We start from the raw sequence: 15,153 nt of genomic DNA on the forward strand, positions 1-15,153 counted from the left end.
GGCCTTACACCTGCTTCCTCTCATGGGACACCCTCAAGGATCTCAGAAAGGGTTCAGGAACACTGAAACAAGCTGAAGGTGACACAAGACAATATTGTGGGGATCAGAAGAGGCAGGGAACTGATTTTTTAAATTACAACCTATTTTACTCTATTCTCTTATTCACAGTGTACCTATATGACACTAAAAAATTAAAATTTTAAAGAAATGTAGGTTGGAAAACAGTGAAAAGAAGTTGGTATAGAGGAAATACTGGAAAAAAGTGGGTGGGGGGATAATTTCCTAGAAAGCAGTCAAGATGCTACAAATTATCTCAGGTCCATTCAGAAAACACCATGAAATATCCAGGAGGAATTTGAGATATTTTATTAAAAGAAATAATAGACTTCCTTAAAAAATTAATTACATGTTGAACAACAGGATATGAGACAGAAGACTGAAGAAGGGCGTGTGGCGTATCTCTAAGAATGAAATTTTATCATGGAAATTAACGGCCTTTGGAAAATCAAATAACAATGTTCTGAGCTTCACATGCTCTGGGAAAGAAGTTTGTGGATGAGATGATGGTTGAGTAGCATCTTAAGGACCTAGAGGAGGAGGAAGAAGACATAGGGATGGAAGTAAGGCCCTTCTGGTGGACAAAGCAGCCTGGGTCAGGGCATGAATTGACATAGAGTCCAGCTCATTGGAGGGCAGAGATGCCCATGTACCTGCTGGCATCTTACCATAAGTGGGGATGCACCCACTGTGCACTGGGTGTGAGGCTGGCTGGTACTGCTGTTTTTTCATGACCAGGGCAAAGGCTCTTCAATATTTCTGCACACATGGCTTCTCAGCATTGGCAATATTAGTATTTGTGGTTGAATATCTCATTCTTGTGGATGACTGTCCTGAGCACTGCTAGATGTTCAGCAGGATTTAGTTGATGTTTAATTCCTGGCCTCTGTCACTTGACCTCAACAGCACACTCACCCCATTCAGTTGGGACAAGCAAAACCCACTCCAGACATTGGAAAAGGCTCTTCATGGTGCGGAAAATGAAGAAGTGCCCCCACTGAGGCCCATTGCTCCTGCTCATACACTGTTGTTCAACATGTAATTATTATATGATTATTATTTCTCTTGAGACAGAGTCTTGCTCTGTCTCCCAGGCTGGAGTGCAATGGCAAGATCTTGGCTCACTAAAAAATTCTGCCTCGTGGGTTCAAGCGATTCTCCTGCCTCAGCCTCCTGAGTAGCTGGGATTACAGGCATGCGCCAACATGCCCAGCTAATTTTTTAGATCTTTAGTAGAGCTGGGTTTTCACCATGTTGGCCAGGCTGGTCTTGAACTCCTGACCTTGTGATCCTCCCACCTCAGCCTCCCAAAGTGCTGGGATTACAGGTGTGAGCCACCATACCCAGCCAACATGTAATTAATTTTTTAAGGAAGTCTATTATTTCTTAGTAGGATTACTTTATATAAATTCCTCCACATTCCTCCTAAGGCCCCAGTATAACAGAGGCTCATGACAGCAGGTTGACTACTGTTCTTGCATAAATGTTGGCATTGAAGCGAGGGAAAATTACTAATTCACTGGCAAACATACTAGTTAAGGTATCTGATGAGCCAAGGCAAACTTCCTCTTGTCTATGTGCATTAACGTTGTTAACCACACACATTGTGGGGACATGGTGAGTCGCATAATTTCTGGGTTTTGGTACAGGAAATAATTAGCCAGGGGTTGACGCTGATCCTATCTCTGCTTCCATATCTGGTTCCAGGTCCCAATTCATTAGATACATCCTGGTTAGATGATGTCACGCTAACTGTCACTTCTAGGGTGGCCCAGGGTCTGGTTGGCAGGGTTTCCAACCATCTTCTTTCTTCACTGCCTTCTTCCTCCCCAACCCCACGTTTCCCTTCAGGAAAGTACAAATGATATTGTATTCACTGTGTCCAGGAAGTCACAGTGGTGTTATTTAAGTGTTACGTCTGATGTCTGTGTTTAGTAAAACTTTAATTTTAAATGAGCTCCTTTTCCTGAGTAGATCTAGCAATAAAACATAAACTACAGTCAATACACTCTTTGTGTAAAACAACAAAATCTGCTCTTGAAAAACAGTTACACAAAAATTAAGGAAAATAGTTTCCATCACTATAATACAAACACGAAGTACCAAAGCCGTGAGTTCAATGAGCAGCGACAGGGAAGAAGGGCCAGTGTGAGGGTCCTGGAGATGTCAGACAGGGCTGCCCATGGAGAGATACGGGATCCTGTGAACAGGGAGGTACTCTGAGATGCAGGGAACAGCAAAGAACACAAGGCCTTAGCCGTCTTTGATGGGGCCTTTGGAATGAGTGAAGTGTTTCAACCCAGAGCAACTGAGGCAAGGGCAGTGGAGGAGGGGAATCCACTTGGAGTAAAGGTTTCAAACAGAAAATTCTTCTCCAGGGCTTGTGCAGAAATCAACCCAGAGTTCCCACAGGCCAGCAGTGGGAGTCAGAGCCACCAGGACCCATCTGAGCCATGATGTGCAGGTCTCTCAGGATTCAGCCAAGGAGAGAAATAGTGTCGAGAGCAGCCTGTGGAGCCAGAACATCTGGATTTTTATTCTGCTTCTGCCCCTTCCTAGCTGTGTTCTCTCAGGTAAGTTTCTTAACCTCTCTGTGTCACATTTTTGGTAGGTGGGGTGCAATGACATGCCTATGTCATAAGCAGGTGACCACTCACGCTGATTTGCCCAGAGCAGCCTGGTTATGTTGCGTTATTGTCCTAGCATACCATTAATTTTGTTTCTTTTCACCCACCAAAGTATTGGAGTTTGGGTAATAAATTATAGACCATCTTTCTGCCAGGGTTGCTGCTGGGAGTGTTGTCACAGGGTTCAACAGTGCCTTTCAAACAGCAAACTGCTACATAATTGTGATCCCTGCTCTACTGAACATTAAAAAGCAAGAGGGAGCACATTTGGAGCTGAGTTCTGGGAAGATTCATCAGACAACAGTATGCGGGGTCTGTTTAGGAGAGAATTTACATGTCAATTAGAGCTCAGTAACCTAGTATACTTTTTATTTTGTAAAAGATATAAGATGAGTAAGTTTCAATTTATAACTAGGAAAAAAACCAAGAGTTTTACAAATACAAAGTTGCTTCCAACTTTTTTTTAATGGGATTTTACAATGTTACCCAAGCTGGACTCTTAACTCTTGGGCTCAAGTGATCCTTCCTCCTCAGCCTCATAAACAGTTGAGACCACAGGGCTTCCTGTTTTTAAATGGAGCATGTTTGTTTACTTGATCACTTTAAGAAGTGCAATTTACATTGAGCTGACTTTTTTTTTTTTTCCTTGTACTCCTTTCCCCAATAAAAGTTTATTCTGAGGAAGTCACCAGAGAGAAAAAGATTTTCTCCCAAAATTTTTATGAAGGTAGAAAGACAAAAATATCCAGAAGAATGAGAAATTAGAGTACATATAGATAATGCAGTATTACAAAGCTATCGAATTCATGTCTTAGAGAACACTTTTTTTTTTTTTTTTTTTTTTTTTGAGACGGAGGTTCGCTCTTGTTACCCAGGCTGGAGTGCAATGGCGCAATCTCGGCTCACCACAACCTCCGCCTCCTGGGTTCAGGCAATTCTCCTGCCTCAGCCTCCTGAGTAGCTGGGATTACAGGCACGTGCCGCCATGCCCAGCTAATTTTTTTGTATTTTTAGTAGAGACAGGGTTTCACCATGTTGATCAGGATGGTCTTAATCTCTTGACCTCGTGATCTACCCGCCTCGGCCTCCCAAAGTGCTGGGATTACAGGCTTGAGCCACCGTGCCCGGCCCAGAAGAACATTTTTAAAGCATGAAAACGGTTTGAATATGAAAAATAAACAAGCATTTAATACAATTACAGTCCAAGTACATAAAATGCATATATACACATATGTGGATACATCCTGAATAATGCACACCTTAGTGACCAATGAATACAAATATGTCCATTTATTACTTAAGCTGGAAATTAACTTCTGGAATAATATTGTAAATTCCTTACAGACAAGCCATCTAGCTGGTAACAATTATATGCTACATAAAATACAGGAAATGACTACCAGAGAATTCCGAAGAGTAAAAGAGCTGCCAGGGTGTAGTGGGGAGATGAAAGTTGGAGCAGTGACTGGCAAAAGTTTTCCATTTTTATTGTAGATTTGATTTGTGGATTTATTTTTTGTAGCAGAGGAGGCATATTGTAGGTGGGTAAAATTTTGATAGTTCTCTGTCTTTCTGGCCAGCCGATCTAAAAAGGAAGTCTGATTAATGGCAGTTACTAGAAGTGAAGGGAGAATTCTGGAGAGGAGAGAGACAGAGAAGGAAGTCCCTTAATTTTCTATGTGATCAAATACACAAGTTCAGGCTGATACCTGAGCCAATATAAGCACAGGACTGTCTCGAAGCAGTACAACAAGGAGCTAAATAATTGAATTAGGATTTAAACCACCAACTACAGAAGGAAAGGCAGAGCCTACACAACTCCCCAACTGGACTAAATGCCTGCTAAGACAAAAAAATCCAAAACAAAAACAGCATGATGGATGTCACAGAACACAGAATCCATAAAACACAACATTAAATGTTCAAGATAAAATCCAAAAGTACTCACTATACAAAGAAGCAGGAAAATGAATTTAATTTTCTAGAATAAAGATAATCAGTAGATGCCAGCTTCAAATTCATTTGACATTGGAATTGTTTGATGAGAATTTTTTTTATTGCATTTTAGGTTTTGGGGTACATGTGAAGAACATGCAAGATTGTTGCAGAGGTACACACGTGGCAGTGTGATTTGCTGCCTTCCTGCCCCTCACCTATATCTGGCATTTCTCCCCATGCTGTCTCCTCCCAACTCCCCACCCCCCACTCTCCCTCCCCTATTTCCCCCCAGCAGACCCCAGTGTGTAGTGCTCCCCTCCCTGTGTCCATGTGTTCTCATTGTTCAACACCTGCCTATGAGTGAGAACATGTGGTGTTTGATTTTCTGCTCTTGTGTCAGTTTTGAGTTGACTTTAAAATGAACTCAATTCACTTAACTGTTTTCTTTGTTTGAAAGACTGACAGGAAAAATCTCATTTATTTCTTAAAATTTCCACTAGGTGATGCTCAAGTGATATTAATTAATTGTCTTTAAAAATCCACTAGTTCTCAAAAGTTTTGATCTTATTTTGGTGCTCAAGATGTTTTGATAGAAATCATCTATCAAATATTATGGAAAACTAATTGACTTATGCTACATGACAAGCAATAATCTGTTAAAAACATTTCAATTACATAATTCTGACCCTTATAACTGTGGGGTCCTTGGAAATAACTGGCAGTACCTGGACCATACCTTGTGAACCATTAATTTATAATACAGTACTTTAAGAAATTTGGATAAGTAATCTTCCAATTACCAGTACTCAACTTTTAGATATTCAGCTAAAGTAATAAAAACTTATGGCTCACTTCTGATCACATGCATTTATGTGGCATTACCTATGGTATTTAGAGGAGTCTGCAAAAACTGTTACAGTCCTCTTCCTCGGTACTATGGACAGAGGTCCTCTATCAGTGAGGGTCAGTAAGTTTCCCCCTTTGCTGTGTGTTTGTTCCCCAGTGATCTCTCTGGCTCATGATGGCAGAAATCACAAAATTACCTCATTGCAATATATGGTCTTCAGCTTTTTTCCTGATTGTATCATCAATAAATAAAAGAAAAAAAAAACTCTTTTAAATGGACTGGGAGAAAAGATACCCAAGCATGGATCACAACACAGTGCTTTATTTTCCAAGTTAAGGGATTTTGCTTTGTTGAACTATGGTTATTTTGATATATTTTGGAGAATATTAAGGGCAGACTAATTTTCCAGTGTTCTGTGATGAGCCTGGTAGTCCTAGGAGTTGAATCATAAACACAGCTCTAAATAATAGGAAAAGACGCTGAGCAGCTGACAGTTAGACATCACTGACTCTGCACCAGGCACTGTTTCAAGTACCTTACCATTTTTACTTTACTTGTGAGTCACAACCATTCTATGACTGATTCCGTTTTGAAGGGGGCACAAAGAGTTAAGTCTCCTGCCACTGTGGAACCCTCAGCAAACAGGAGAGCCTGGATGTGAACACAGGCAGTCGGTCTGGCTTGGGGTCCTCACTCAGGAGCCATTAGCCATGGGTCTGTGAAGGAAAAGGGCTGCAGAACTCAGCAGAGATGCAGCTTCCAGGGTCGGCCATTCCAGGCTTTTCTGTGCAAATACAGAAATCACTGAGAAAAGATGACTTTCCAACAACGTTGCTATTTCATATTAAGTACGGCAATGCCTTCTATTTGCCAACATGTCTCTATGTCTCAGCTCTTTTGTGAGTCCAAAGCCAGAGTAGATGTCTGCCTTTTTTTTAAAGGCATGCTTTCCCCCCTCCCAAGACACAGGTTCATTCTGGAGAGAATGTGTGAATGACCTGTTGCTTTGCCATAGTAAAGGCTCAGTAAACACTTGTCACAGAAACACTGAAGACCGATGGACCCTTGGTCTCCAGTTTCTGAACTGAATTAGGGACCTGAATAAAAGACCCTTTGGAGAAGAGAAAACATCGGACGAGCAGTACAGCGTTTTTACCTCCTGGTTCTCCTCTCTCCCTGCAAATGCTGGCTTGCAAGTGAGTCTCTTGGGCCAGGTATGTTTTCTGCCTCATTTGAAAATGATCACTGTCAGATCAGATGAAAGAAAACACCATCTCTTTGGTGGGGCACCATGTAGGTGGTGTGGGGAGTTGATTTTAGATGGGCCAGATACCACTGGGTGAGCGTTTATGTCTGTAGGAAACAGGGAAGGTCCATAACGACTGGGGCACTAGGCAGAGCCCCGTTCAGTCGGCCAAGGAGAGGGTCTCTCATTTCTTTTTTTTTTTTTCTTTTTTTTTTTTTTGAGATAGAATTTCGCTGTCGTTACCCAGGCTGGAGTGCAATGGCGTGATCTCGGCTCACCGCAACCTCCGCCTCCTGGGTTCAGGCAATTCTCCTGCCTCAGCCTCCTGAGTAGCTGGAATTACAGGCACGCGCCACCACGCCCAGCTAATTTTTTGTATTTTTAGTAGAGACGGGGTTTCACCGTGTTGACCAGGATGGTCTCAATCTCTTGACCTCGTGATCCACCCGCCTCGGCCTCCCAAAGTGCTGGGATTACAGGCTTGAGCCACCGCGCCCGGCAGGTCTCTCATTTCTTGATCAAAGTTTTTCACCGCACTTATGGAAGAAGGATGCCAGCCGTGGCCAGCTGGGTGAAACTATACCTGAAAGTGCAGAACCCTTCTTTTCTAGCCTCTTCCCAGACCAATTTTGTTCTCAACTGAGAGTATCTTAGGCTCCAGCTGAGTGATGGAAAGAAAGATGTCGTGAGTAATCAGGACAGCAAATAATGCATCCACGGGAAGTGAAGAACAGACTCATCTCTCTGGCTCTCTCATCCGGATCTTCTTTTACAAAACACCCGAGACATTTGTACTTCTTGTTCCTATGACCTTCGCCATGCCCCTAATTAAACAGGGGTGGGTTTTCTGTCACGTGAGGCTGTCCCGCCCTCCTGGCTCCATGTGGCCACGTTCCTGGCCTGCCTTATCTGGCCAAGTACCATCTTCCCTCTGTTCTCTGACCTTGTCATTCCCCCTTCATGGAACACTCTTCCCTGAATCTGTCACTGGACACTGTCATCCACTCATCCAAGCGTCAGCCGAAATGGCACAGCCTCCTCCCCTCGGCAGTCCATCTGTTTCATTTTGCTGTTGTGGATATTTTGTGTCCTTTGCAGTGATTACTACTTTCCCATATCTCTCTTATGTGGCAGGATGCTTGTTGCCTCCCTTATCGGAAAGTCAGCTCCACAAGAGCAAGAACCTGTTCTAAACTGCGCCTGTAACTGAATTTATGGTGTGTAGCTCAGTGACAGGTCACAGGAGATGCTCAGTAGTTATTTAAAGATGGATGGATACATGCGTAGATGAAGCCGTCTCTTTATGTGTGACTGCTTTGTACTGGGCTGTGTGAAACAATCTTTCCATGAAGCAATATCGCCCTTATACAAATTCTGCATGCTATCCCATCCTGCCTCTTTTTCTTCTTCAAGTGATGAAAAGGAAGGATGCTCAGAGAGACCAGCAAGGACATGGCAGGACTGCAAGTTGCATCCAGAGTCCAAACCCTCCTCCCTGATTCCACATTCCATCACCACCCACCCATGGCCCAGCACTGCCTGCCCCGCCCATCAGTTACTCTCCTAATTCACAGCATCCTTTCAATCCGCGGAAGGAAAACCCTAAAAAGTTACCAAAGAAATAAAGTTATCAATCCATTTCTAATTCACTGAGATAATCCTTGTAAAAATAACTTTCAGCGGAAGGTGGATGGCCTTACGTTTCTCCACAAAAGTTAGACCTTTCCCAGACATCCCTTTCTGAAAGCGAGAGGTCAGTGGATGAGCAAAGCCTGTCCCCTAGAGGAGGTGCGCGGTACTGCACCTAACCCCGCTGCCGGGATAAGCAGGCACAGACACACAGGACATGACCCTGTCATTCTCACCTTGAAGGAAGAGATGGAGAAGAAAGGGAAGGGAAGTGGGTGGAGAAGGAATACAAAAAAGAGGAGGAGCAGCTGGAAGCTTCTACACACAGGCTGGCTGTGCTTGCCTTGGTGCATGCTCCTGTTTACTGGTCCCATGCCAGATTGGCTCATCGCCTCATTCCCGGGAGGAATTAAGATGCCTCTCTGGGGGATAAATAGGGCAGGGCTGGGTGCTCACCTCCACAGCGGCTTCCCAGATCCTTGCTACTCGTGACGGAACGTGGACAGCAGCTGTCTCACCATGAAGCTGCTGATGGTTCTCATGCTGGCGGCCCTCCCACTGCACTGCTATGCAGGTGAGTTCTGGGCAGAGAGGGCTGCCTCAGCGCCAGGGGTTGTCACTTGGGCCTCTATGGAAGAACTCCTGCTCCCCAGTTCTCAGCAGAGATCAGCCCCAGTACAAAGGCTCTAGGTATAACAGGTCTTAGGATCCCCATTGCAGGCAATCAAGCTCGTAGTCTTTCAGGGGCTTTCCCCTGCATTGGAGGTACACGCAGAGTCTCTTTGCATTCAGTGTGACCCACTATGGTCAAAGTGACCATGGACACCAGGGCAAGTCTCAGGAATGAATATTGAAATTATTTATTTCAGTGGGGCAAGAGTGACACACTAATGAAGGCCCCATGGCATCTGGACCCACAGACAATGAAACAGTCATGAGTCTCCCTGAATGCGGAACGAACCAGGAAACTTCCTGGGACAGAATGCCCCAGCTGCTGAGTGTGACACAGTGTCTCTCACCCTGAGGGACCCACTCTGTGTTCTCAGAGTTGATCTGAGCATTTCTGGGATGCCCTTTCTATGCCAGTTCCTTCAGGCTCAAGGCAGACCGGGGAGGAGAACTCATACCCATAAGTCCCATAGGCAGTGTGCCTTGTGCAATTCACAAAGCTGGAATCCAAACCCTGCCTCACTGGTGCACAAGGTAGGTGCAGGCAGTGCGGTAGGGTTTGGATTCCAGCTTTGTGAATAGAAGGGTGACAGGCTCATAGTCAGCTAATTAGAAAGCAGCCAAGCCAAGAGCACAACCAGCTCACATGAACCCAAGTCTTGAACACTCTACAGGAGCTGCCACCTCCAATATCTTCACAAACAAGAGGTTCTGTTTTACATTCTTTGTTATTGCAGTTAGATTCAACAGAACTAATGAGCAATGTTCTAGAGCAGGCATCCCCAAACTACAGCCCGTGGGCCGCATGGGGCCCCCTGAGGCCATTTATCTGTCCCCCCACCGCACTTCAGGAAGGGGCACCTCTTTCACTGGTGGTCAGTGAGAGGAGCACAGTATGTGGCGGCCCTCCAATGGCCTGAGGGACAGTGAACTGGCCCCCTGTGTAAAAACTTTGGGGACACCTGTCTAGACCCATTCATCTGAAATGCTTGTATTTTTTTTTTTTTTTTTGGATCACTGAGGTTGAAGTGGGTCACCCACTCCAACTGGGTCACTCAGGTTGGAGTGCAGTGGCACCATGTCAGCTCACTGTAACTTCCACCTCTCAGGCTCAAGCCATCCTCCCATCTCAACTTCCCAAGTAGCTGGGACCACAGGTGCGCCCTACCACGCCTAACTAAGTTTTCTTAGAGACGGGATTTCACCATGTTGCTCAGGCTGGTCTTGAACTCCTGAGCTCAGGCAATTCACACACGTCAGCCTCCCAAAGTGCTGGGATTATAGGTGTGAGCCACTGCACCTGGCCTAAAATACTTGGAAATCTTTTGTGATGCTCTGAATGGTAGTAGTGAAGCATTGCCTCAGTTTGAACCAAGGAAGACCAAATAATCTTCAGGAATCCTTCCAAGTCCGAGTATTTTATTTCTCGAATTTTCTCATTAACTGGAGCTTCACGAGGCTTAGTTTTTCTGAACTGGGGAGAGGAGAGGTAGAAGTTGCAGGGCTTACAGGAAATGTTAGAGCCTGAGACTTCCTCCTAGAATTGAGAACTCTACATTCTGCATCATTATCTTGGAGTCTGTATTCTCTTGGGCTGTCAGAAGATGAGGAAGATAATAGGTCTGCCCCAAACCTCTCATGCCTTCCATACTAAGCCTGTTTCCTTGTCCTTCCTCTCTAGGATCTGGCTGCCCCTTAATGAAGGAGGTGATTTCCAAGACAATTGATCCAAAAGTATCTAAGACTGAATACAAAGAATTTCTTCAAGAGTTCATAGACAATGATGCCACTGCGAATGCCATAGATGAATTGAAGCAATGTTTTCTCAGTCAATCTGATGAAACTCTGGACAATGTTGGCGTGTTGATGGTAATTTCATTTTCTTCTTTTTAAATCTGCTGACCAGGGACAAGTGGGCTCTTTATTTCTCACTGACAATGCTAAAGAAACTGGTGAACAAGCCTTTTCTTGCATTGGTTAATTTAGCTGGATGGTTAGTCTAATGACTTTGCCATCAAGAAAAACATATGGGGCCCCTGGATTGTCACTCCACTCAGAGAATCCCCAGTGGATGATAAATGAGTAGGCCAAGAGAAGAAGAAAAAGAAGGGTCAGGGAAAGGCTTACCTATCCCCAGAGTTCTCTAGTTCATGCTCATAAACACAGACACAATCACACAAACACAGAAACACATATGCACACATCCAGACACATGCAAACACGCAGACACAATCACACAAACACACACACAGTCAGACATACACAAACACAAACGGGCAAAGACACAGACGCAGACACAATCACACAAACATATGAACATCCAGACACAAACACAGAAACACACAGACACACTCAGACACACACATACAAACAAACACGTTTATTCTCTAGAGAAAAAAAAAATTCCTGAAGACCCACACCTATAGACCAATCTGCAGAGAAAAGTTCTCTTCTTTTTCCAAAAAAAAAAAAAAAAAAAAAAAATTGTAAAAGTGTTCTTTAAAATGCCCTACTTTTGGATAGAGTTTGGAAAATAACATTTGAACAAGATTCAATATATCTTAAATAAAAAGAATTTAAAATATACTTCCAGGCAATTATAATTTGTTAGCATAAATGATGAGAAACCTTGAAGAACTATTCAACAGACAAGTGTAGATCATGGGTATGAAACCATCCGGGAGGAAAGAATTGTCTCAAACAAAAACCAATAGTTTTGTTTCTTTCTAATTATACATGTATGTTATTGAGAGTTTTCTCTAATATTTATTCCCTATGCTGAAATTCTTCTTTAATCCTTCCACAGTAGAAAAGTTAGAAATATACCAAACACCTCTATAAGATTGAAAGTGAGCAACACCTTGGGAAATCCTGACACCTCTACAACATGAATGAACCTTGAGGACATTACACTGAGTGAAGCAAGAAGTCACAGAAACACAATTGTTGCATGACACATGCACCTGGGCATCTGGCAAGTCAAACTCAGAGACGGTGAAAAAAGTGGCGGTTGTCAGGGCTTGAGTGCAGAGGAGAAGGGGGAGTCGTGTTGAATGGGCCCAGAGTTTCAGGTGTGCAAAACAGTCTAGAGTTGGGTCGCACAACCATGTGAATATACAGAACACTCTTGAACCGTACACTTAAAATGGCAAATTTTATGAGATGTCCATTTTGCCACTATTAATAATTTGTTAAAAACGAAATATCAACTGCAGTAAATGGTGACCGGATATTTTTCTTTAAAAGCTTCTATAGACTAATCATAGTCTACCGCACCAATTACTGGTACAGCACGGTGGTAGCGGCAGAGGGCGGCAGACTGCTGCCAATATTTCCACAGTGGAGGGTTATATAAGAACTCAAAGACTCACATTTTTTTTTCTTGCATTTGAGTTAAGATTTTAACAATCCTGTGAAAATAGGTAATATAGTCACATATTTGTTGAAAACGTTATTTCAAAGAACAACAAACACAGAGAAAAAATATTTTAAAAGTCCATGGCGGGGAAATGATCCGGAATCAACAGTTCTTCTCCTTCCAGCCCTCACTGTCTCTGATGCCAGATGTTTGTGGAAAACCCTGGAAAACAGTTAAGTTTCTGTTTTTCAAGGTTTTGTTGGAGAGTGCAGAACAGAAAATTTAAGTGATGTCTCTGTTTTTGCTTTCTAGCAAGCAATATATGACAGCCATTTTTGTGATAACTTTTAACTTTCCACAAGACCTTTGGCTCATGGGACTGCAGAGGATGGTGAGAAACCAGCTACGGATTGCTATAAACCACACCTTTTCTCTCTTATGTCTTTTTACTACAAACGGCAAGACAATTGTTGAAACCTGCTATACATGTTCATTTTAATAAATCGACTGCAAATACTAAAGTTTCTATTTGTTCTGGCACAGAAAAGAGGCTTTAGAGGGCCTCACATATTACACACACACACACACACACACACACACACACACAAACACACACACGCACACACACACACAGAGCTCGTGGTCACGGATTGAAGACTCAGTGAAGCACTTGCTTCCTCAGTCTGTCCTCTAAGCCTTGATCCTCTCTCTCTGAAGTGTTTCCCTGCCCCCATCCCACAACCTCCTCAGTCGACCCTCTCTGGGGTCCTCAGGCTCTGGGCTGTGTGGCAGGGGTTTCAGTCAGAGGCCCTGCTTTCACTCCAGTCCTCCTGTCCACGCTGATCCCTGCTGGCCATGCCAGGCTCCTTTGCACTGTCTCTGGGTCTCCCCGAGACATTCAGAGCCAGCCCAGGAGAGGAGGCCTGCAAAGCAGGGTGCCTCCTGACTAGTATTTATATTTTGTAAAATTTTTCCTCATGATAGATGTTGGCCTTGGTTTTAATATATAAAAATATTATTTTTATATATTAAATATATAAATATATATATAATATTTATATAATATTATATATAAATATTATATATATGAATTTATATAAATATATATAAATAAAAATATATATAAATATATATATTTATAATATATATATTTATAATTTAATATATTTATATATTATATATTTATATATAAAATAATTTAATATTAAATATATAATATATTTATATATTATATGTATTATATAATATATAAATATATATTATATAATACATATAATATATAAATATTTTATATGTTAAACATATATAAATATATTAAAAATATATTTAATAAATATATTAAATAATACTACATAAAAATATTATTTCTCACCATATTGTTATTATTTGAATCCTATGCAATATGATTACTAAGTTTAACAACACCCATGTTAAAATTTTCAATGTCCTCAGTCCTGTCCCTGCAGTGGGAACGGGGTCCATCCTCTCCTGCCCCAGAGTGAGCTGTGATGGCCACGAGGGTGGAGGGGAGCGAGAGCACTGTGCAGGGCCCCAGTACAGCAGGGAATGTTTAAAAGGAACTTGTCTCCTTCACGTTGTGCCCCCAGGATTCCTGTCACCAGGGGTAGTTATTGCCACCTGCTCTGCTCCTACCTCAGCCTATCCCTCTTCTTTGCAGGGCCATCCCCTCACCCAGGAAGACCCTGTTTCTCAAGACAACTCGCCTCCACCAGGGCTGACCCTTCTATCAGGCAAGGCAGGTGCGGAGATTAAGGCCCACGAACCTTATAAGAATCCATGAAAATGTCATAATTTAAAAATCATTTTCTAAAGTGAGTATAATAATAATGATGAATATTTATCGATGAATCTAGCCAGAGATATACACATCATTTGACCAATGCAGTTATAAAATACAGTGTTTATCATGTTCTTATGGAGAAGTGGCCCATGAAGACAATAATACCTGTGACCTACAAAAATCATAATGAAGGCTGGGTGCAGTGGCTCATGCCCATAATCCTAGCACTTTGGGAGGTCGAGGCAGGTGGATTCCCTGAGCTCAGGAGTTCAAGACCAGCCTGGGCAACATGATGAAACTCCATCTCTACTAAAATACAAAAAATTAGCTGGGTGTGGCAGCGTGAGCCTGTGGTCCCAGCTACTCGGGAGGCCGAGCGGGGGGAATTGCTTGAACCTGGGAGGCGGAGGTTGCAGTGAGCTGAGATCGTGCCATTGCACTCCAGCCGAGGCGACAGAGCGAGTCTCTGTCTCAAATAAATGCATAAATAAAGTCATCATAAGGCCCTCCCCACAACACCTTCCCCAAACCGCAGCCCGCACTCATTGTCTTAAGATCCTGAAAGGAAGGAGAAGGGAAAAGATTCAGAGCTAGGAACTGGAAGATGGGCACGTGGGTAGCAGAAAATATACATCTCTTTAGAGATGGCCCTGGTCCCTTTGTTGAGGAGGCCATACACTTCCTAGAGAGGCAACAGGCTCAGGAAGAGGGGGCATCCGGTAATCAAAAACAGACTTCCTTCGGTAAATGAGCCCAAGAGAATCATCACTGACCTTCCAGTGTCCTGGCTCAGTGAAGCACACAGGACTCCATGGTGGCTATGCTGGCAGCAGATGAGACTCCAATTTGTTTAGAGTGACCATACCAGGTGACTTTCGACAGCCACCATGAAAGCTTGTCTTGGTCAAGACCCAAGCAGGGAAAAACTGAAGGTTCAGAGCACCGCTCAAAGGAAATCACTGCTGGACATTATTTGACAAG

At 43.1% G+C, this 15,153-nt stretch overlaps 1 protein-coding gene across 1 annotated transcript; it reads left to right on the plus strand.

The window, feature by feature from the left end:
• Positions 1–8,804: 8,804 nt before the first annotated feature.
• LOC101031097 (mammaglobin-A) lies at positions 8,805–12,878 on the plus strand. The gene is made up of 3 exons (XM_003920226.4): positions 8,805–8,918; positions 10,695–10,882; positions 12,684–12,878. Exons 1-3 carry the CDS (start codon positions 8,864–8,866, stop codon positions 12,720–12,722), a joined length of 282 nt encoding a protein of 93 aa, XP_003920275.1. The 5' UTR covers positions 8,805–8,863; the 3' UTR covers positions 12,723–12,878.
• The last annotated feature ends 2,275 nt before the right edge of the window (positions 12,879–15,153 follow it).

This window comes from Saimiri boliviensis, chromosome 6 (assembly GCF_048565385.1).
Source record: "Saimiri boliviensis isolate mSaiBol1 chromosome 6, mSaiBol1.pri, whole genome shotgun sequence".
NCBI lineage: Eukaryota > Metazoa > Chordata > Mammalia > Primates > Cebidae > Saimiri > Saimiri boliviensis.